Here is a 23,519-nt window from a genome sequence, read left to right as displayed (position 1 = left end):
AGACCCCGGGGAGGAGAGGCGGAGGACAGACCCCGGGGAGGAGAGGCGGAGGACAGACCCCGGGGAGGAGAGGCGGAGGACAGATCAGAGGGAGGAGAGGGGGAGGACAGATCAGAGGGAGGAGAGGGGGAGGACAGATCAGACGGAGGCGAGGGGGAGGACAGATCAGAGGGAGGAGAGGGGGTGGACAGATCAGAGGGAGGAGAGGGGGAGGACAGATCAGAGGGAGGAGAGGGGGAGGACAGATCAGAGGGAGGAGAGGGGGAGGACAGATCAGAGAGAGGAGAGGGGGAGCACAGAGCGCAGGGAGGAGAGGGGGAGGACAGAGCGCAGGGAGGAGAGGGGGAGGACAGATCAGAGGGAGGAGAGGCGGAGGACAGAGCGCAGGGAGGAGAGGCGGAGGACTGATTGCAGGGAGGAGAGGCGGAGGACAGATCAGAGGGAGGAGAGGGGGAGGACAGATCGCAGGGAGGAGAGGAGGAGGACAGAGCGCAGGGAGGAGAGGAGGAGGACAGAGCGCAGGGAGGAGAGGGGGAGGACAGAGCGCAGGGAGGAGAGGGGGAGGACAGAGCGCAGGGAGGAGAGGAGGAGGACAGAGCGCAGGGAGGAGAGGAGGAGGACAGAGCGCAGGGAGGAGAGGAGGAGGACCGAGCGCAGGGAGGAGAGGGGGAGGACAGAGCGCAGGGAGGACAGAGCACAGGGAGGAGAGGCGGAGGACCGAGCGCAGGGAGGAGAGGCGGAGGACAGATCAGAGGGAGGAGCGGTGTAATAAAGAGATAGGTGTAATAATACAGAGACTGTACAGAGGTCGTATATGTGACATCTATCACCTTATAACACAATTTGATTATATGAACATTTGTGTAAATTCGGGGGCACACCCAAATCCCGCCTGAAGCTCTCAATAGTGAGCGGGGTTTAAATAAGAACCACCTTTCAGGACAGAACAAGCGATTATCAGGGCGGTCTCTGAAAATTTGGGACTGCTACGATGACTGGATTAGTAGGAGCTATGTACCCCCGAGCAGATAATTACCATGGATACTCCACGGGTGAAGGAGATGAGGGGCTTCTCAAGTCATCGGCACCTGTCACCTGTATCATCCTTCACATCTTCTTTCCTGCCTCAATTTAAAAAAATAAATAAATTCTCCGTTCCTGAAGTACATCCTGTATCATCACCTTTGGCTCCTCCCCCGGGGTACGTCCTTTATCATCACCTTTGGCTCCTCCCCCGAGGTACATCCTGTATCATCACCTTTGGCTCCTCCCCCGGGGTACGTCCTGTATTATCTCCTTTGGCTCCTCTCCCGGGGTACGTCTTGTATCATCACCTTTGGCTCCTCCCCCGGGGTGCGTCCTGTATTATCTCCTTTGGTTCCTCTCCCGTGGTACGTCCTGTATTATCTCCTTTGGCTCCTCCCCCGAGGTACATCCTGTATTATCTCCTTTGGCTCCTCCCCTGAGGTACATCCTGTATTATACCCTTTTTATTCTACCCCTACACAGTTTGAAGTTGTAAACACAAGACAGCGGTTGCGATGAGGTGACAAAACCAAGAAATTTAATGGATATTAAAGGGTTAAAGCCGCAGAATCACAAGTATAAAATCTGATCAGCAATGGTGGTCGCATGGACGTGGTGCCGACACATTGATGCCTGAAATCCTCAAAATTAGTGGAAGCAAAACCTGTAACCTGAGAGGTGCCTGCTGGGAGTAGTAGTACATCCCATCAGAGGGTTCATTCGTCTGAGGAAGCTCTAGATCCAGATGTCAGAGCTGCAGTCTCCGCCTGGATAGCGAACTTCGTGCGCCAAGACCGGACCATCCGGCTCCGCCCCATAATCCACCATGAAGTTGGGGTTCAGAGTGAGGCCTCCCTTGTCAGTGTCCACATCGATCTGTAACATGACTGAGCCGTCCCTGTGGTGGACACAAGGAGGGAACGCATATGAGACCGCGCTGGGCCCCAAAGGGCGGCGACATTATCATCCACACCCCATGACTGCTCCACCAAACTCAGAGGAACCTGTATATTACATATCATGAGGGCACCTGGCAGCCCGTATCTAACCTCCTGAGTCTGCCGGGCCTGGAGGAACCTGTATATTACATACCATGAGGGCCCCCGGCAGCCTGTATCTAACCCACTGAGTCTGCCGGGCCTGGAGGAACCTGTATATTACATACCATGAGGGCCCCCGGCAGCCTGTATCTAACCTCCTGAGTCTGCCGGGCCTGGAGGAACCTGTATATTACATACCATGTGGACTGCTTGGCAGCCTGTATCTAACCTCCTGAGTCTGCCGGGCCTGGAGGAACCTGTATATTACATACCATGAGGACTCCTCGGCAGCCTGTATCTAACCCGCTGAAGCTTTCGAGGCCCTGATCGGCCCCTGTTGTGTTCTGCGGGCGTAGCGGGCGTCTCTTACCGGATCATGTCGGGGTAGAACTGCTTGTCCCAGGCGCTGTACAGAGATGTGGTCACATAGAGCCTCTTCCCGTCCAGGCTGAGCTGGATCATCTGGGGGCCCCCGGGGACCCTCCTCCCCTATAAGACACACAAGTAAAGAGGCATGGTAGTATGGGGCCCCAGGGACCAGGACAGTGGGGGGGGACATGATGCTATGGGGGCTTGCAGGACTGTGACCCCTCACCTTCACAGTCACTGGCTCTGGCTGACTGTCCAGTTCCTGGTCGTCCAGCACGGTGACCGGACCCCCGTCCAGGATGCTGCCCGCAAGGAAGACCTGCAGAGGAGACACCGTCAGGTGAGCAGAGAACATGGCGGTGGCTGCGGCGGTATCCTGGGAGCTGTCTTATGAGGCTCTGGGGGCTCCCATCTGCCACTTACCTGTCCTACCATCTTGGGATGCTTGGTGTCAGTGATGTCATACTGTCTGATGTCACCGTGCAGCCAGTTACTGAAGTACAGGAAACGGTCATCCAATGAGATCAGGATATCCGTGATCAGACCTGGGGAGCAGAGAACAGAAGGTTAATCAGCCCAGGACATCTAATCGGGGTGCACCCTCGATGAGGAGATTAGGTTTGGCCGCCATCTTGTATGGTGCGTGTCTGTCACATACCCCCTGGTTTCCTAGCGTCATCGGGGAGGAGACTGGAGAAGTAAGCCCTGTGCCTCTTCTCAGGGAGGAGACTGGAGAAGCCAGCCCTGTGCCTCTTCTCAGGGAGGAGATTGGAGAAGCCAGCCCTGTGCCTCTTCTCAGGGAGGAGACTAGAGAAGTCAGCCCTGTGCCTCGTCTCAGGGAGGAGACTAGAGAAGTCAGCCCTGTGCCTCGTCTCAGGGAGGAGACTAGAGAAGTCAGCCCTGTGCCTCGTCTCAGGGAGGAGACTAGAGAAGTCAGCCCTGTGCCTCGTCTCAGGGAGGAGACTAGAGAAGTCAGCCCTGTGCCTCGTCTCAGGGAGGAGACTAGAGAAGTCAGCCCTGTGCCTCATCTCAGGGAGGAGACTAGAGAAGCCAGCCCTGTGCCTCTTCTCAGGGAGGAGACTAGAGAAGTCAGCCCTGTGCCTCGTCTCAGGGAGGAGACTAGAGAAGCCAGCCCTGTGCCTCTTCTCAGGGAGGAGACTGGAGAAGTCAGCCCTGTGCCTCGTCTCAGGGAGGAGACTAGAGAAGTCAGCCCTGTGCCTCGTCTCAGGGAGGAGACTAGAGAAGCCAGCCCTGTGCCTCTTCTCAGGGAGGAGACTAGAGAAGCCAGCCCTGTGGCTCTTCTCAGGGAGGAGACTGGAGAAGCCAGCCCTGTGCCTCTTCTCAGGGAGGAGACTGGAGAAGCCAGCCCTGTGCCTCTTCTCAGGGAGGAGACTAGAGAAGCCAGCCCTATGCCTCTTCTCAGGGAAAAGACTGGAGAAGCAAGCCCTGTGCCTCTTCTCAGGGAGGAGACTAGAGAAGTCAGCCCTATGCCTCTTCTCAGGGAGGAGACTGGAGAAGCCAGCCCTGTGCCTCTTCTCAGGGAGGAGACTAGAGAAGCCAGCCCTATGCCTCTTCTCAGGGAGGAGACTGGAGAAGCCAGCCCTATGGCTCTTCTCAGGGAGGACACTAGAGAAGCCAGCCCTATGCCTCTTCTCAGGGAAGAGACTGGAGAAGCCTGCCCTGTGCCTCTTTTCAGGAAGGAGTCTGGAGAAGCCAGCCCTGTGCCTCTTCTCAGGGAGGAGACTGGAGAAGCCAGTCCTGTGCCTCTTCTCAGGGAGGAGACTGGAGAAGCCAGTCCTGTGCCTCGTCTGAGGGAGGAGACTGGAGAAGCCTGCCCTGTGCCTCGTCTTAGGGAGGAGTCTGGAAAAGTCAGCCCTGTGCCTCTTCTCAGGGACGAGTCTGGAGAAGTCAGCCCTGTGTCTCTTCTCAGGGAGGAGACTGGAGAAGCCAGCCCTGTGCCTCGTCTCAGGGAGGAGACTGGAGAAGCCAGCCCTATGCCTCTTCTCAGGGAGGAGTCTGGAGAAGCCAGCCCTGTACCTCTTCTCAGGGAGGAGACTGGAGAAGCCAGCCCTGTGCCTCGTCTCAGGGAGGAGTCTGGAGAAGTCAGCCCTGTGCCTCTTCTCAGGGAGGAGTCTGGAGAAGTCAGCCCTGTGCCTCTTCTCAGGGAGTAGACTGGAGAAGCCAGCCCTGTGCCTCGTCTGAGGGAAGAGACTGGAGAAGCCAGCCCTGTGCCTCTTCTCAGGGAGGAAACTGGAGAAGCCAGCCCTGTGCCTCTTCTCAGGGAGGAGACTGGAGAAGCCAGCCCTATGCCTCTTCTCAGGGAGGAAACTGGAGAAGCCAGCCCTGTGCCTCTTCTCAGGGAGGAGACTGGAGAAGCCAGCCCTATGCCTCTTCTCAGGGAGGAAACTGGAGAAGCCAGCCCTGTGCCTCTTCTCAGGGAGGAAACTGGAGAAGCCAGCCCTATGCCTCTTCTCAGGGAGGAGTCTGGAGAAACCAGCCCTGTGTCTCTTCTCAGGGAGGAGACTGGAGAAGCCAGCCCTGTGCCTCTTCTCAGGGAGGAGACTAGAGAAGCCAGCCCTATGCCTCTTCTCAGGGAGGAGACTGGAGAAGCCAGCCCTATGCCTCTTCTCAGGGAGGAGACTGGAGAAGCCAGCCCTATGCCTCTTCTCAGGCAGGAGACTGGAGAAGCCAGCCCTGTGCCTCTTCTCAGGGAGGAGACTAGAGAAGCCAGCCCTATGCCTCTTCTCAGGGAGGAGACTGGAGAAGCCAGCCCTATGCCTCTTCTCAGGGAGGAGACTGGAGAAGCCAGCCCTATGCCTCTTCTCAGGGAGGAGACTGGAGAAGCCAGCCCTATGCCTCTTCTCAGGGAGGAGACTGGAGAAGCCAGCCCTATGCCTCTTCTCAGGGAGGAGACTGGAGAAGCCAGCCCTATGCCTCTTCTCAGGGAGGAAACTGGAGAAGCCAGCCCTGTGCCTCTTCTCAGGGAGGAGACTGGAGAAGCCAGCCCTATGCCTCTTCTCAGGGAGGAAACTGGAGAAGCCAGCCCTGTGCCTCTTCTCAGGGAGGAAACTGGAGAAGCCAGCCCTATGCCTCTTCTCAGGGAGGAGTCTGGAGAAACCAGCCCTGTGTCTCTTCTCAGGGAGGAGACTGGAGAAGCCAGCCCTGTGCCTCTTCTCAGGGAGGAGATTGGAGAAGCCAGCCCTGTGCCTCTTCTCAGGGAGGAGACTAGAGAAGTCAGCCCTGTGCCTCGTCTCAGGGAGGAGACTAGAGAAGTCAGCCCTGTGCCTCGTCTCAGGGAGGAGACTAGAGAAGTCAGCCCTGTGCCTCGTCTCAGGGAGGAGACTAGAGAAGTCAGCCCTGTGCCTCGTCTCAGGGAGGAGACTAGAGAAGTCAGCCCTGTGCCTCGTCTCAGGGAGGAGACTAGAGAAGTCAGCCCTGTGCCTCATCTCAGGGAGGAGACTAGAGAAGCCAGCCCTGTGCCTCTTCTCAGGGAGGAGACTAGAGAAGTCAGCCCTGTGCCTCGTCTCAGGGAGGAGACTAGAGAAGCCAGCCCTGTGCCTCTTCTCAGGGAGGAGACTGGAGAAGTCAGCCCTGTGCCTCGTCTCAGGGAGGAGACTAGAGAAGTCAGCCCTGTGCCTCGTCTCAGGGAGGAGACTAGAGAAGCCAGCCCTGTGCCTCTTCTCAGGGAGGAGACTAGAGAAGCCAGCCCTGTGCCTCTTCTCAGGGAGGAGACTGGAGAAGCCAGCCCTGTGCCTCTTCTCAGGGAGGAGACTGGAGAAGCCAGCCCTGTGCCTCTTCTCAGGGAGGAGACTAGAGAAGCCAGCCCTATGCCTCTTCTCAGGGAAAAGACTGGAGAAGCAAGCCCTGTGCCTCTTCTCAGGGAGGAGACTAGAGAAGTCAGCCCTATGCCTCTTCTCAGGGAGGAGACTGGAGAAGCCAGCCCTGTGCCTCTTCTCAGGGAGGAGACTAGAGAAGCCAGCCCTATGCCTCTTCTCAGGGAGGAGACTGGAGAAGCCAGCCCTATGGCTCTTCTCAGGGAGGACACTAGAGAAGCCAGCCCTATGCCTCTTCTCAGGGAAGAGACTGGAGAAGCCTGCCCTGTGCCTCTTTTCAGGAAGGAGTCTGGAGAAGCCAGCCCTGTGCCTCTTCTCAGGGAGGAGACTGGAGAAGCCAGTCCTGTGCCTCTTCTCAGGGAGGAGACTGGAGAAGCCAGTCCTGTGCCTCGTCTGAGGGAGGAGACTGGAGAAGCCTGCCCTGTGCCTCGTCTTAGGGAGGAGTCTGGAAAAGTCAGCCCTGTGCCTCTTCTCAGGGACGAGTCTGGAGAAGTCAGCCCTGTGTCTCTTCTCAGGGAGGAGACTGGAGAAGCCAGCCCTGTGCCTCGTCTCAGGGAGGAGACTGGAGAAGCCAGCCCTATGCCTCTTCTCAGGGAGGAGTCTGGAGAAGCCAGCCCTGTACCTCTTCTCAGGGAGGAGACTGGAGAAGCCAGCCCTGTGCCTCGTCTCAGGGAGGAGTCTGGAGAAGTCAGCCCTGTGCCTCTTCTCAGGGAGGAGTCTGGAGAAGTCAGCCCTGTGCCTCTTCTCAGGGAGTAGACTGGAGAAGCCAGCCCTGTGCCTCGTCTGAGGGAAGAGACTGGAGAAGCCAGCCCTGTGCCTCTTCTCAGGGAGGAGTCTGGAGAAGCCAGCCCTGTGCCTCTTCTCAGGGAGGAGACTGGAGAAGCCAGCCCTGTGCCTCGTCTCAGGGAGGAGTCTGGAGAAGTCAGCCCTGTGCCTCTTCTCAGGGAGGAGTCTGGAGAAGTCAGCCCTGTGCCTCTTCTCAGGGAGTAGACTGGAGAAGCCAGCCCTGTGCCTCGTCTGAGGGAAGAGACTGGAGAAGCCAGCCCTGTGCCTTGCCTTGCACCTGAATTCCTCCAGTAAAGAAGCACCCTGCAGACACTGACTCTCTGGACTTATTTCACATTGGGGTGCATCACGCCTTAGCATCCCTTCCGGAGAGCAGCAACACATGGTGACAGCTCAACGGTGTCGGACACTGCACACAGACATCCCAAATCATCATGAGAGACCCCACACAGACACCCCAAATCAAAACAGACAACCCCAAATAATCCTAATTTACCCCCACAAAGACAACCCCAAATCGCGTCAGGAGTGTACGTGCAGCACAGTTTAGGGTGTGCCGATTATAAATCTGCTCACCTCGTGGAGAGGACATGCCATGTGATCTATGGAAGAATCCTGCGCAACATGTGAAAAACCTGTTCTGTTGTAGGGAGCGGCAGCTTTGGATGTGACTGGAGCAAAGGGATTATAAGCCACATAACTGCAGCTCACCCACAACCTGCACACGGGAGAGTCCAGAGACCTGGATCAGCACGCCCAGCAGTTTTATGACTGGATGGTCAGAGGGACAATGACACACAAAACCACCCACCTGGCATCTCCGGGAGCGCCCAGCCCTGGACTTTCTTGGCTGGCACCTGGATCACTTTCTCTGCTGCCCATTTTCCATCCTGAGGAAAGAAGACATTAGACATCAGTCCGACATCTGAAGTGAACGTCTCCAGTCTACAATTGTATCCGAAGACGTGCACTCCACAAATCCAAACCCTGAGCCCCACCACCTCCTCACCTCTGCCTTATAGAATCTGAAGACAGAGCTGCTGAGGGCGCACCCGACAAACCCCTGATCAGCATCTGGATTGTGTAGGAAGCGGATCTCCAGGGGGATCAGCCCATCATCTCCCAGGTCCAGGCTCTGTATGCGGGTGTGCTTGCTCCAGTCCCACACGTGAATGTGGTGGCCATAGTGTCCTGGAGAACAGAAGATGGACCACATTGTGCACCCTGAAATCACGAGATTCAGATAAGATGGAAGTGACTGGTAGACATCCTACCTGCTGCTACATCCTCTATCTTGAATCCATCACGGAGAACATTTGGGGTTCCCCACTCGGTGCTGATCATGACGTTGTGCCGCGGTTGGTACCAGAAGTCGTAGCCGAACGGTGCCGCTTGTCCTTTTGCCTCCCAGTTCCCCTTCACTTTGAACGTCTCACCATCCAGCAAAACAAAGCCTCCTGAGATGTGGAGCAGAAGTTACTGGAGCAGTCCCATGTATTATGGCCAGCACTCAGATCACGGTAACATTAGGGGGCACTCTCACCTTTGCCATTCCCTTCAGGGTCTCCCAGGGAGCTGATCATGATCTCCCCGCAGCCCAGGCAGTGCGAGGTGTGCAGGTTCCCCAGGCCGCACTTCTTCTTCACATCTTCAGCTTCCACAACCTGTAGAGCGGACACAAAATGGTCAGGACCCAGGAGACACAGAAAAACTCGACAACCTCGGGTGATACCCACCTTGTGCAGACAAGGGGCTCGTGGGTCAGTGCCCACATCTACCACGTAGACCCTGGAGGATATGAGACAGGGCAGGATCAGCTTGTTCCTCACTTTAGAAGGGTCCCCAAAGCAACTGCTGCAGGTGTTCCAGCCCGAGTGGTGCAGCTCATCGTCCAGGTGGGGCATCGGCAGACGGTGAATGACCTGGAAAATGGAGAACGAATCACCTCCTGCGCTCCCCGAGGAGGACCTACACTCACCCACAGAGCTCACACTCAGACACTAGAGCCTCCTATGGACGTACAGTCACCTGATCTAGAACCGTGGAGTAAATATCCCAGGTCAATGCAGCGGGGACGGGCTGACACGGCCATTACCTGCGAGTACTGCGCAGACTCGGGGTTCACATCCACGGTGGACAAGTAATCCGGCTTCTTGATCCCGGTGTTACGATAGATGCAGGGAGCGTAAACCAGCTCTTCACGTGGACCTGAACATGAAGCATCATTACAGGTAAACAGGGGACCCCCAGAGAAAGGCACCACCGGCAGGACGCCCCGTCCCCAAGTCGTGTGTGACACAGTGATTACCAGACTGCAAATAACGGACGGCTCTGCTCTTCCCATCAGCGGCTGTACCTCCTGTTCACACATGTGGGATACTTATCTACAGTGGATATAAAAAGTCTACACGCCCCTGGTAAAATGTCCGGTTTCTGTGCTGTAAAAAAATGAGACAAAGATAAATCATTGCAGAACTTTTTCCCCCTTTAATGTGACCTATAAACTGTACAACTCAACGGAAAAACAAACTGAAATCTTTTAGGTGGAGGGAAGAAAAAATATAAAACTAAAATAATGTGGTTGCATAAGTGTGCACACTCTCCTATAACTGGGGATGTCGCTGTGTTCAGAATGAAGCAATCACAGTACTAGATCGGAGTCGGCATACACCGGCCATCATGTAAAGGGCCTCGGATTAACCCCAAATAAAGCTCAGCTGCTCTAGTTGGTCTTTCCTGAAATGTTCTTGGTCACATCCCACAGAAGAAGCCATGGTCCACAGAGAGCTTCCAAAGCATCAGAGGGATCTCATTGTTAGAAGGTATCAGTCAGGAGAAGGGGACACAAGAATGTCCAAGGCATTAGATCTACCATGGAACACAGTGGAGACCGTCATCATCAAGTGGAGGAAATATGGCCCAACAATGACATTACCAAGAACTGGACGTTCCTCCAAAACGGTTGAAAAGACGAGAAGATAACTGGTCTGGGAGGCGACCAAGAGGCCGACAGCAACATTACAGGAGCTGCAGGAATATCTGGCAAGTCCTGGCCGTGTGGTCCATGTGACCACCATCTCCCGTATTCTTCATATGTCTGGGCTATGGGGCAGAGGGGCAAGACGAAAGCCTCTTCTTACCAAGAAAAACATCCAAGCCAGGCTACATTCTGCAAAAACACATCTGAAGTCTCCCAGAAGCATGTGGGAAAAGGTGTTATGGTTTGATGAAACCAAGGTGGAACTTTTTGGCCATAATTCCAAAAGATACCTTTGGCCCAAAAACAACCCTGCACATCGCCAGAAGAAGCCTATCCCCACAGTGAAGCCTGGTGGGGGCAGCATCATGCCAAGGGGCTGCTCTCCTTCAGCTGGAACTGGGGCCTTAGTTAAGCTGGAGGGAATTCTGAACGGCTCCAAATACCGGTCAATATTGGCCCAAAACCTTCAGGCTTCTGCTAGAAAGCTGAACATGAAGAGGGACTTCATCTCTCAGCCTGACAACGACCCAAAGCATACATCCAAATCAGCCAAGAAATGGCTTCACCATCACCAGAAGAAGATTAAAACTTTGGAATGACCCAGCCAGAGCCCAGACCTGAATCCGATTGACAATCTGTGGGGTGATCTGAAGAGGTCTGTGCCCAGGAGATGCCCTCGCAATATATGGGGTGATCTGAAGAGGGCTGTGCCCAGGAGATGCCCTCGCAATCTGTGGGGTGATCTGAAGAGGGCTGTGCCCAGAAGATGCCCTCGCAATATGTGGGGTGATCTGAAGAGGGCTGTGCCCAGGAGATGCCCTCGCAATCTGTGGGGTGATCTGAAGAGGGTCGTGCCCAGGAGATGCCCTCGCAATCTGTGGGGTGATCTGAAGAGGGTCGTGCCCAGGAGATGCCCTCGCAATATGTGGGGTGATCTGAAGAGGGCTGTGCCCAGAAGATGCCCTCGCAATATGTGGGGTGATCTGAAGAGGGCCGTGCCCAGGAGATGCCCTCGCAATATGTGGGGTGATCTGAAGAGGGCCGTGCCCAGAAGATGCCCTCGCAATATGTGGGGTGATCTGAAGAGGGCTGTGCCCAGGAGATGCCCTCGCAATATGTGGGGTGATCTGAAGAGGGCCGTGCCCAGAAGATGCCCTCGCAATCTGTGGGGTGATCTGAAGAGGGCCGTGCCCAGGAGATGCCCTCGCAATCTGACAGATTTAGAGGGTTTCCGCAAAGAAGAGTGAAAATGTGCCCATGCTGATAGACTCAGACCCAAAAAGACTGAGTGCTGGAATAACATCAAAAGGGCTTCAACAAAGTATTAGTGTAAGGGTGTGCACACTTATGCAACCAGATTATTATAGTTTTTTTGGTTTTCCTCCACCTAAAAGATTTCAGTTTGTTTTTCCGTTGAGTTGTGCAGTTTTTAGGTCACATTAAAGGGGGAGAAAGTTGTGAAATGATTTATCTTTGTCTCATTTTTTTACATCACAGAAACCGGACATTTTACCAGGGGCGTGTAGACTTTGTATATCCACTGTACATCACGTGTAGTCATGGATGAGGCAGCATCTGAAGCCACCGCCCTCGAGATCAGGGACCATAGCAGACTATAGAGTGGAGCCGGTGGAGGGAGGTCACTGGCCTCTAATAATATACATTACACAGTTTCATATAGTCACATATATGGGAAGATTTCCGGCCATATTAGGAGCGGTCTGTACCTTTCATGGCATCCAGAGGAGTCTTGTACCCGGGGCCACAGGACGATCGGCACTGAGCTAGAAAGAAGAAGACAGTATGTGAGGACGTCTCTAGGGTCATCACTTCTGGAGCAGTGGGTGCTCTGTATATCAGCGCGCTTTCTCCATCCTGCAGGGAGAACTCTGCTCCCCGGGTCCCGCTAGTACTATCTATAGAGCGCTCCCCCACTCCACCACTACTCTCTATAGAGCGCTCCCCCAGTCCTGCCACTACTCTCTTTAGAGCGCTCCCCCAGTCCCACCACTACTCTCTATAGAGCGCTCCCCTAGTCCTGCCACTACTCTCTATAGAGCGCTCCCCTAGTCCCACCACTACTCTCTATAGAGCGCTCCCCTAGTCCTGCCACTACTCTCTATAGAGCGCTCCCCTAGTCCCACCACTACTCTCTATAGAGCGCTCCCCCACTCCACCAATACTCTCTATAGAGTGCTCCCCCAGTCCACCACTACTCTCTATAGAGCGCTCCCCCAGTCCCACCACTACTCTCTATAGAGCGCTCCCCCAGTCCCACCACTACTCTCTATAGAGCGCTCCCGCACTCCACCACTACTCTCTATAGAGCGCTCCCCCAGTCCTGCCACTACTCTCTATAGAGCGCTCCCCTAGTCCTGCCACTACTCTCTATAGAGCGCTCCCCTAGTCCTGCCACTACTCTCTATAGAGCGCTCCCCTAGTCCCACCACTACTCTCTATAGAGCGCTCCCCCACTCCACCACTACTCTCTATAGAGTGCTCCCCCAGTCCACCACTACTCTCTATAGAGCGCTCCCCCAGTCCCACCACTACTCTCTATAGAGCGCTCCCCCAGTCCCACCACTACTCTCTATAGAGCGCTCCCGCACTCCACCACTACTCTCTATAGAGCGCTCCCCCAGTCCCGCCACTACTCTCTATAGAGCGCTCCCCTAGTCCCACCACTACTCTCTATAGAGCGCTCCCCCACTCCCCCACTACTCTCTATAGAGCGCTCCCCCACTACTCTCTATAGAGCGCTCCCCCAGTCCTGCCACTACTCTCTATAGAGCGCTCCCCTAGTCCCACCACTACTCTCTATAGAGCGCTCCACCACTACTCTCTATAGAGCGCTCCCCCACTCCACCACTACTCTCTATAGAGCGCTCCCCCACTCCACCACTACTCTCTATAGAGCGCTCCCCCAGTCCTGCCACTTCTCTCTATAGAGCTCTCCCCCACTCCACCACTACTCTCTATAGAGCGCTCCCCCAGTCCCGCTAGTACTATCTATAGAGCGCTCCCCCACTCCACCACTACTCTCTATAGAGCGCTCCCCCAGTCCCACCACTACTCTCTATAGAGCGCTCCCCCACTACTCTCTATAGAGCGCTCCCCCAGTCCCACCACTACTCTCTATAGAGCGCTCCCCCAGTCCCCCCACTACTCTCCATAGAGCGCTCCCCTAGTCCCACCACTACTCTCTATAGAGCGCTCCCCTAGTCCCACCATTACTCTCTATAGAGCGCACCCCTAGTCCCACCACTACTCTCCATAGAGCGCTCCACTAGTCCCACCACTACTCTCTATAGAGCGCTCCCCCAGTCCCCCCACTACTCTCCATAGAGCGCTCCTCCTGTCCTCCTACTTCTCTCTATAGAGCGCTCCCCCAGTCTCCCCACTACTCTCCATAGAGCGCTCCTCCTGTCCTCCTACTACTCTCTATAGAGCGCTCCCCCAGTCTCCCCACTACTCTCTATAGAGTGCTCCCCCAGTCCCCCCACTACTCTCCATAGAGCGCGCCTCCTGTCCTCCTACTACTCTCTACAGAGCGCTCCCCCAGTCACGCCACAACTCTCTATAGAGCGCTCTCACAGTCACGCCACAACTCTCTATAGAGCGCTCTCACAGTCACGCCACTACTCTCTATAGAGCGCTCCTCCAGTCTTGCCACTACTCTCTATAGAGCGCTCCCCCAGTCTCCCCACTACTCCCTATGGAGAGGCTCACTGGTGAGTATCTGGTGGCCATAGACAGCAGTCTTTTTACTGGCCCTATGATGTGAGTGCACTGGACGGCAGCAGCTGGCAGAGAGCAGTCTGATACAGTGTCACGAGGGTGTCAAGAACCACGCCTGACTCCGTTATTCCCGGGGTCAGGAAGTCGCAGCGGGTGGCTGCGCGCTCTATGTATAAAGATAGGGCTGATTCTTTATGGTAGCTTTCTGGGTTTGCCTTGTAACCCTTTTTGGCTCACTCAGGGATCCGTAGCTCCTTCTCCTCAGCTGTTTCTTGTCCAGCACTCCCAACCTCCTTATATTCTTCTCTCCCACTTCTCTGGTTGCCAGATATAGAGCTTCCTGCCTGGACTTCTATACTGACCCATTGTGTAGCTGTGTTCTCTGGTAGTTGGTCCAGAACGCTACCCTCCGGATCCCTGTTGGACCTTTGTGGTCTGCTGTGGTCACCCACCTGGGTGTATGTGTTTGTCTGTATTCTCTGTCCTCTCTCTGGTGTTTCCCTCTTAGTGTCAGTGGTGCGGACTAGCGATCCCACCTCCCCGTTCACTATCTATGGCTCATTCTAGGGAAAGCCAGGGTTTAGGCACGTGATCGCCGCACGGGACGTCAGGGCAGTCAGGTGCCAGCCGCAAGGTGAGTCAGGGGTCACCACCTTTCCCTCTCCCTTGGGCAGGGCCTTCCCATTTCCCTCCCTTTGCGTGACGCCGGTCATTACATTATATCTGGCCCTTATTTTGTGTAGGTATCCCTACTTAGAATCCAGTATGGATCCAATTGCTGCTTTGTCAAAGCAACTTCAAGGCCTGTCTTTGGAGGTGGCAGGATTGAAGGCGTCGGTCCTCCAGCAACAGCAGCAATTACAACTGACCGCAAGCCCAGCGGTTGATACAGGTAACCAGGTTGTTGCGGAACCCAAGGTTGCTCTTCCTGACAGATTTTCTGGGGGAAGGGACAAGTTTTTGACATTCCGTGAGGCCTGTAAGTTATATTTTAAGCTGCGCCCTTACTCCTCAGGTCATGAAGAACAGCGGGTGGGGGTTGTTATTTCCTTGCTGCAGGGGGATCCTCAGTCCTGGGCGTTCTCTTTACCTACTGATTCCCAGGCTCTCCGGTCAGTGGAGGAATTTTTTGGGGCCTTGGGTCTCAGATATGACGACCCTGACCGAGTCACACTGACGGAATCAAAATTACGGAGACTCCTACAAGGAGAGCGGCTGGTAGAGGAGTATTGCTCAGAGTTTCGTAGGTGGGCTACGGATACCCAGTGGAACGACCCGGCTCTCAGGAGTCAGTTCTGCTCTGGGTTATCCGAAAGGGTTAAGGATGCGCTTGCATTATATGAGACCCCCTTTTCCCTTAATGCGGTTATGTCCCTTTCTATCCGAATAGATAGACGTCTTAGGGACAGATTGAAAAATCCGGAGCAATTGGTAACCCCTCCCAAGCAGCAGTTAGTCTGTACGGACTTAGACGAGCCTATGCAGCTAGGAGGAACTACTCGTCAGGTCCGTCCTCCCGAGGTTCGCCGTAGGCGTGGGGTTTGTTTTTTCTGTGGGGAGAGGGGTCATTTTATTAATGTCTGTCCTTCCTTTCTCAAAAACAAAAGACCGTCGGAAAACTTCTAACCCCAGGCTGTGTGGAGGATGTCAGCCGGGGGGTATACGTTTCCTCCATACGTACATCGCAATTTGTGTTGCCAGCGGTTATTGTTTTTGGTGATAAGACGGAGACTATTTCTTTCTTTCTAGACAGTGGAGCAGGGGTAAATTTGATAGATGCCCATTTTGCCCGCACTATGGGTTTGTCTCTCTGTACGCTACAGAGACCTATTCCCATATTCGCTATTGATTCTGCTCCTCTGTCTCAGAGAAACCTTACTCACATTGTCCATAACTTACACCTTCGGGTAGGGGACCACCATAACGAGATGCTTTCAGGTTATGTTCTGGAGGGGCTTCCCACTCCGGTGGTGTTGGGTCTTCCCTGGTTGGTAGCGCACAATCCAGTGGTGGATTGGCAGGCCAGGGAGATATTGGAGTGGAGTGAGCATTGCAGAGAAAATTGCTTAAATAGCAATTGCTTAGTCGCCTCCATAACTACCCTACCTACATTTATTTCGGACTTTGAGGATGTTTTTTCTGAAAAGGGTTGTCAGAAACTACCACCTCATCGTCCTTATGATTGCCCGGTTAACCTTATTCCCGGCGCAAAATTACCCAAGACCAGGTTATATAATCTTTCGGGTCCAGAGAGACAAGCCATGAAAGATTATATCTCCGAGAGCTTGGCTAAGGGACACATCAGACCCTCTTCTTCACCCGTGGCTGCAGGGTTTTTCTTCGTTAAAAAGAAAGATGGGGGCCTGCGTCCTTGCCTAGATTTTCGCGAATTAAACCGGATAACCATCCGAGACCCATACCCTCTTCCTCTCATTCCTGACCTTTTTAATCAGATTGCGGGTGCTAGGTGATTCTCCAAACTTGATCTTAGGGGGGCCTACAATCTGATTCGTATTAAGGAGGGGGATGAGTGGAAGACAGCTTTTAACACCCCTGAGGGGCATTATGAAAATCTAGTTATGCCTTTCGGTCTGACCAATGCTCCTGCCATCTTCCAACATTTCGTTAATGATATTTTTAGTCATCTAATCGGCAGGTTTGTGGTAATATACCTAGATGATATTTTAATTTATTCGTCTGATCTGAGAACACATGAGGTGCATGTCAGACAAGTACTGCAGGTCCTACGGACGAATGAATTATATGCTAAAATTGAAAAATGTGTCTTCGCCGTTCAGGAGATACAATTCCTGGGATATCTATTATCTGCTTCAGGTTTCCGTATGGATCCTAGGAAGGTCCAGGCAATTTTAGATTGGGATCTTCCTGAGAACCTCAAAGCTCTGCAACGGTTCTTGGGCTTCGCAAATTTCTATAGAAAATTCATTAAAAATTATTCGGTGATTGTAAAACCCCTTACTGACATGACTAGGAAGGGGACTGATTTTTCTAAATGGTCTGACGCCGCTAAAGTTGCTTTTTCCTCTCTAAAAGAGAGGTTTATCTCGGCACCTGTACTAATCCAACCTGATGTCTCCCAGCCTTTTATTGTTGAAGTCGATGCGTCAGAGGTGGGAGTGGGGGCGGTGCTGTCTCAGGGTCCGTCTCCTGGCAAATGGCGTCCTTGTGCTTTCTTTTCTAAAAAACTATCTGCAGCAGAAAAGAACTACGATATTGGCAATAGGGAACTATTAGCTATTAAACTAGCGTTTGAAGAATGGCGTCACTTTTTAGAGGGGGCAATCCACCCCGTCACTGTGATTACGGACCACAAAAACCTTTTGTACCTCGAATCAGCTGAGCGTCTCACCCCTAGACAAGCTAGGTGGTCGCTATATTTTACCAGGTTTAACTTTGTGATTACCTATCGTCCTGGGTCAAAAAATTCCAAGGCTGATGCACTATCTCGTTGTTTCCCTGGAGGGGGTAATGTGAGTGATCCGGTGCCCATTCTACAAAGAGGAGTGGTTGTCTCTGCGGTACACTCTGTTCTGGAGGGGAAGCTGTTAGAGGCCCAGGGGGACGCCCCAGTCTCTTGCCCCTCAGAGAAATGATTTGTACCGTTGAACCTGCATCTCGAATTATTAAAGGAACATCATAATTCGGCACTTGCTGGGCACCCGGGTAGTAAAGCAACCTTGGAGCTATTGTCTCGTCGTTTTTGGTGGCCAAGGTTGCGTCAGGATGTAATGGATTTTGTGTCTTCTTGTTCTACTTGTGCGCGCGCAAAAGTCTCTCATACACGTCCTGCAGGGTCTCTATTACCACTCGTCATTCCCAATAGGCCATGGACACATCTGTCAATGGATTTTATCACTGACTTACCTTTGTCTGCAGGTAAAACAGTTATCTTGGTAGTAGTGGACAGGTTTAGCAAAATGGTACACTTCATTGCGTTACCCGCACTACCTAATGCTTAGACTCTTGCTCAGGTATTCATCAGTGAAATCGTGAAGCTTCACGGGGTCCCTTCCGATGTTGTTTTGCATCGGGGAACCCAGTTTATTTCTAAATTTTGGAAAGCTTTTTGTTCCCGTTTGGGGGTACACTTGTCCTTTTCCTCAGCTTTCCATCCTCAGTCGAATGGACAGACTGAGCGTACCAACCAAAACCTGGAGACATATATAAGATGTTTTGTGTCTGAAAACCAAGAGTTGTGGTCATCATATTTACCGTTAGCTGAGTTTGCCATAAATAATCGTCGTCAGGAATCCACTGGCAAGTCACCATTCCTTGGTGCATACGGTTTTCATCCCCAATTCTGTACTTTCAAAGAGGGGGGGTCTTCTGGGGTTCCCGAAGAGGAACGGTTTTCGTCATCTCTTTCATCGGTATGGCAGAAGGGGCAAGCTAACTTGAAAAATATGGGAGGTAAATATAAATGCATGGCTGATAAGAGACGGTCGCCAGGTCCGGACCTAGGAGTGAATGACTATGTGTGGTTGTCTACTAGGAATATTAAATTAAAGGTTCCCTCTTGGAAACTGGGTCCTAGGTTTATTGGCCCTTACAAAATAGTAGCCATCATTAACCCCGTGGCTTTTTGCCTGGAGCTACCTCAGACTTTTAAAATCCATAACGTCTTCCATAAGTCGTTACTCAAGAAATATGTTCCACCTCTAGAACCATCACCGCTGCCACCCCCTCCTGTTATTGTGGATGGTAATCTAGAGTTTCAAATATCCAAAATTGTTGATTCTCGTCGGGTCCGCCGCTCTCTTCAATATCTGGTGCATTGGAGGGGTTACGGTCCCGAGGAAAGAATGTGGGTTCCAGCGTCTGAGGTAAACGCCGACAGGCTAGTTCGGGTTTTTCATGCCTCTCATCCTGAGAGACCTAGTCCTGAGTGTCCGGAGGCCCCTCGTGGAAGGGGGGTACTGTCACGAGGGTGTCAAGAGCCACGTCTGACTCCGTTATTCCCGGGGTCAGGAAGTCGCAGCTGGTGGCTGCGCGCTCTATGTAAGATAGTGCTGTTTCTTAATGGTAGCTTTCTGGGTTTGCCTTGCAACCCTTTTTGGCTCACTCAGGGATCCGTAGCTCCTTCTCCTCAGCTGTTTCTTGTCCAGCAATCCCAACCTCCTTATATTCCTCTCTCCCACTTCTCTGGTTGCCAGATATAGAGCTTCCTGCCTGGACTTCTATACTGACCCACTGGAGCTGTGTAGCTGTGTTTCCTGGTTGTTGTTCCAGAACGTTACCCTCCGGATCCCTGTTGGGCCTTTGTGGTCTGCTGCTGTCGCCCACCTGGGATTATATGTTTGTCTGTATTGTCTGTCCTCCCCTTGGTGTTTTCCTCTTAGTGTCAGTGGTGCGGACTAGTGATCCCACCGCCCCGTTCACTACTCAGGGCTCATCTTAGGGAAAGCCAGGGTTTAGGCACGTGATCGGCGTACGGGTGAGGAACCCGTCTAGGGACGTCAGGGCAGTCAGGTGCCAGCCGCAAGGTGAGTCAGGGGTCACCACCTTTCCCTCTCCCTTGGACAGGGCCTTCCCATTTCCCTCCCTTTGCGTGACACCGGTCATTACATACAGGTCACAGAACGAGCAGTCATCACGTCCTATCACTTTTTTATGAGAACATTTTATGGTGCGGACGCAGCTCTGGTCACATCTCTCAGATTTATTGCCCATAGAAGCAGAGTTATTGCGGCACGCAACGAGGGGACTACGTGCAGAGATGTCCTGATGAGGCACAGCTGTGAAAATCCATGGAGGCCTCCAGGAAGGACTGCAGACCAGGAAGAGACGTCCCTGTACAGAGGGGCCAACTGGATGTGGACTACTGCTATATACCACCCATACAGGATACAGGACTACTGCCATATACCACCCATACAGGAGACAGGACTACTGCCATATACCACCCATACAGGAGACAGGACTACTGCCATATACCACCCATACAGGAGACAGGACTACTGCCATATACCACCCATACAGGAGACAGGACTACTGCCATATACCACCCATACAGGAGACAGGACTACTGCCATATACCACCCATACAGGAGACAGGACTACTGCCATATACCACCCATACAGGAGACAGGACTACTGCCATATACCACCCATACAGGAGACAGGACTACTGCCATATACCACCCATACAGGAGACAGGACTACTGCCATATACCACCCATACAGGAGACAGGACTACTGCCATATACCACCCATACAGGAGACAGGACTACTGCCATATACCACCCATACAGGAGACAGGACTACTGCCATATACCACCCATACAGGAGACAGGACTACTGCCATATACCACCCATACAGGAGACAGGACTACTGCCATATACCACCCATACAGGAGACAGGACTACTGCCATATACCACCCATACAGGAGACAGGACTACTGCCATATACCACCCATACAGGAGACAGGACTACTGCCATATACCACCCATACAGGAGACAGGACTACTGCCATATACCACCCATACAGGAGACAGGACTACTGCCATATACCACCCATACAGGAGACAGGACTACTGCCATATACCACCCATACAGGAGACAGGACTACTGCTATATACCACCCATACAGGAGACAGGACTACTGCCATATACCACCCATACAGGAGACAGGACTACTGCTATATACCACCCATACAGGAGACAGGACTACTGCCATATACCACCCATACAGGAGACAGGACTACTGCCATATACCACCCATACAGGAGACAGGACTACTGCCATATACCACCCATACAGGAGACAGGACTACTGCCATATACCACCCATACAGGAGACAGGACTACTGCCATATACCACCCATACAGGAGCACAGGACTACTGCTATATACCACCCATACAGGAGCACAGGACTACTGCTATATACCACCCATACAGGAGACAGGACTACTGCCATATACCACCCATACAGGAGACAGGACTACTGCCATATACCACCCATACAGGAGACAGGACTACTGCCATATACCACCCATACAGGAGACAGGACTACTGCCATATACCACCCATACAGGAGACAGGACTACTGCCATATACCACCCATACAGGAGCACAGGACTACTGCTATATACCACCCATACAGGAGACATGACTACTGCCATATACCACCCATACAGGAGACAGGACTACTGCCATATACCACCCATACAGGAGACAGGACTACTGCTATATACCACCCATACAGGAGACAGGACTACTGCCATATACCACCCATACAGGAGACAGGACTACTGCCATATACCACCCATACAGGAGACAGGACTACTGCCATATACCACCCATACAGGAGACAGGACTACTGCCATATACCACCCATACAGGAGACAGGACTACTGCCATATACCACCCATACAGGAGACAGGACTACTGCCATATACCACCCATACAGGAGCACAGGACTACTGCTATATACCACCCATACAGGAGACATGACTACTGCCATATACCACCCATACAGGAGACAGGACTACTGCCATATACCACCCATACAGGAGACAGGACTACTGCTATATACCACCCATACAGGAGACAGGACTACTGCCATATACCACCCATACAGGAGACAGGACTACTGCCATATACCACCCATACAGGAGACAGGACTACTGCCATATACCACCCATACAGGAGCACAGGACTACTGCCATATACCACCCATACAGGAGACAGGACTACTGCCATATACCACCCATACAGGAGACAGGACTACTGCCATATACCACCCATACAGGAGACAGGACTACTGCTATATACCACCCATACAGGAGACAGGACTACTGCCATATACCACCCATACAGGAGACAGGACTACTGCCATATACCACCCATACAGGAGACAGGACTACTGCCATATACCACCCATACAGGAGACAGGACTACTGCCATATACCACCCATACAGGAGACAGGACTACTGCTATATACCACCCATACAGGAGACAGGACTACTGCCATATACCACCCATACAGGAGACAGGACTACTGCCATATACCACCCATACAGGAGACAGGACTACTGCTATATACCACCCATACAGGAGACAGGACTACTGCCATATACCACCCATACAGGAGACAGGACTACTGCCATATACCACCCATACAGGAGACAGGACTACTGCTATATACCACCCAAACAGGAGACAGGACTACTGCTATATACCACCCATACAGGAGACAGGACTACTGCCATATACCACCCATACAGGAGACAGGACTACTGCCATATACCACCCATACAGGAGCACAGGACTACTGCCATATACCACCCATACAGGAGACAGGACTACTGCCATATACCACCCATACAGGAGACAGGACTACTGCCACCACACCTCGGGTGCCCAGGCTGCGGGTGGTGATGAAACCGCCACATACTCTGCAGGGTCCTGAGATTAATATACACAACATGAGTCACCCATGCGCTGCACCCCACACATCACATTACAGAGGGAAATGGGGCCCCCACCAAGGACTGAGGGAAACGGGCCCCAACCCCCCAAAGGATGACTGAGGGAAACGGGGGCCCCCCACTGATGAATGAGGGAAAAGGGACAGCAGGCTCTTCCTTACACTGTCACTAACATGGGCAGCAGGAAGTGACGGTCACTTACATGGGCAGCAGGAAGTGACGGTCACTTACATGGGCAGCAGGAAGTGACGGTCACTAACATGGGCAGCAGGAAGTGACGGTCACTAACATGGGCAGCAGGAAGTGACGGTCACTAACATGGGCAGCAGGAAGTGACGGTCACTAACATGGGCAGAAGGAAGTGACGGTCACTCACAGTGGCAGCAGGAAGTGACGGTCACTAACATGGGCAGAAGGAAGAGACGGTCACTAACATGGGCAGCAGGAAGTGACTGTCACTAACATGGGCAGCAGGAAGTGACGGTCACTAACATGGGCAGCAGGAAGTGACGGTCACTAACATGGGCAGCAGGAAGTGACGGTCACTAACAAGGGCAGCAGGAAGTGACGGTCACTAACATGGGCAGAAGGAAGAGACGGTCACTAACATGGGCAGCAGGAAGTGACGGTCACTAACATGGGCAGCAGGAAGTGACGGTCACTAACATGGGCAGCAGGAAGTGACGGTCACTTACATGGACAGCAGGAAGTGACGGTCACTTACATGGACAGCAGGAAGTGACGGTCACTTACATGGACAGCATGGGCCAGTGGAGTGATAACCACATGACATAATTAACACTACTCCTGGGATATAATGGGTTAAATCACCCAGCTCTGTGTTATCTCTGGCCTCTCCTCCCACAGACAAGAGGAAATTCTGCACTGCAGGCAGGCGGAAAGTTTAAGCGGACAGAGAAGAGGACGTGGACTCTCACCCATGGTGTAGCTGCTGTCTCTTTAACACGGTACAGGTCTCTGCAGGCTGCTGTCTCTCTGGGTGCAGGTCTCTGCAGGCTGCTGTCTCTCTGGGTACAGGCTGCTGTCTCTCTGGGTGCAGGTCTCTGCAGGCTGCTGTCTCTCTGGGTACAGGTCTCTGCAGGCTGCTGTCTCTCCGGGTGCAGGTCTCTGCAGGCTGCTGTCTCTCCGGGTGCAGGTCTCGGCAGGCTGCTGTCTCTCTGGGTGCAGGTCTCTGTAGGCTGCTGTCTCTCTGGGTGCAGGTCTCTACAGGCTGCTGTCTCTCCGGGTGCAGGTCTCCGCTGTCTCTTCTTATATACCCTGGGGGTGGACAGGG

At 53.2% G+C, this 23,519-nt stretch overlaps 2 protein-coding genes across 2 annotated transcripts; one reads left to right on the top strand and one right to left on the bottom strand.

The window, feature by feature from the left end:
• Positions 1–1,547: 1,547 nt before the first annotated feature.
• On the bottom strand, positions 1,548–23,315 carry LOC120982025 (methanethiol oxidase-like). The gene is made up of 12 exons (XM_040411892.1): positions 23,164–23,315; positions 11,762–11,818; positions 9,150–9,262; positions 8,791–8,976; positions 8,598–8,718; positions 8,329–8,511; positions 8,064–8,245; positions 7,866–7,944; positions 2,859–2,980; positions 2,662–2,754; positions 2,437–2,555; positions 1,548–1,924 (listed from the first exon to the last, which is right to left on the bottom strand). Exons 1-12 carry the CDS (start codon positions 23,165–23,167, stop codon positions 1,762–1,764), a joined length of 1,422 nt encoding a protein of 473 aa, XP_040267826.1. The 5' UTR covers positions 23,168–23,315; the 3' UTR covers positions 1,548–1,761.
• LOC120982023 lies at positions 13,713–22,104 on the top strand. Its single transcript, XM_040411889.1, has 2 exons — positions 13,713–13,862; positions 19,365–22,104. Exon 2 carries the CDS (start codon positions 19,404–19,406, stop codon positions 20,904–20,906), a length of 1,503 nt encoding a protein of 500 aa, XP_040267823.1. The 5' UTR covers positions 13,713–13,862; positions 19,365–19,403; the 3' UTR covers positions 20,907–22,104.
• Positions 23,316–23,519: the final 204 nt, after the last annotated feature.

This window comes from Bufo bufo, chromosome 11, assembly GCF_905171765.1.
Source record: "Bufo bufo chromosome 11, aBufBuf1.1, whole genome shotgun sequence".
In the NCBI taxonomy this organism is placed as follows: Eukaryota; Metazoa; Chordata; class Amphibia; order Anura; family Bufonidae; genus Bufo; species Bufo bufo.
Note: the sequence above shows the minus strand (reverse complement) of the source record. Positions and strands in the feature narration are given on the sequence as shown.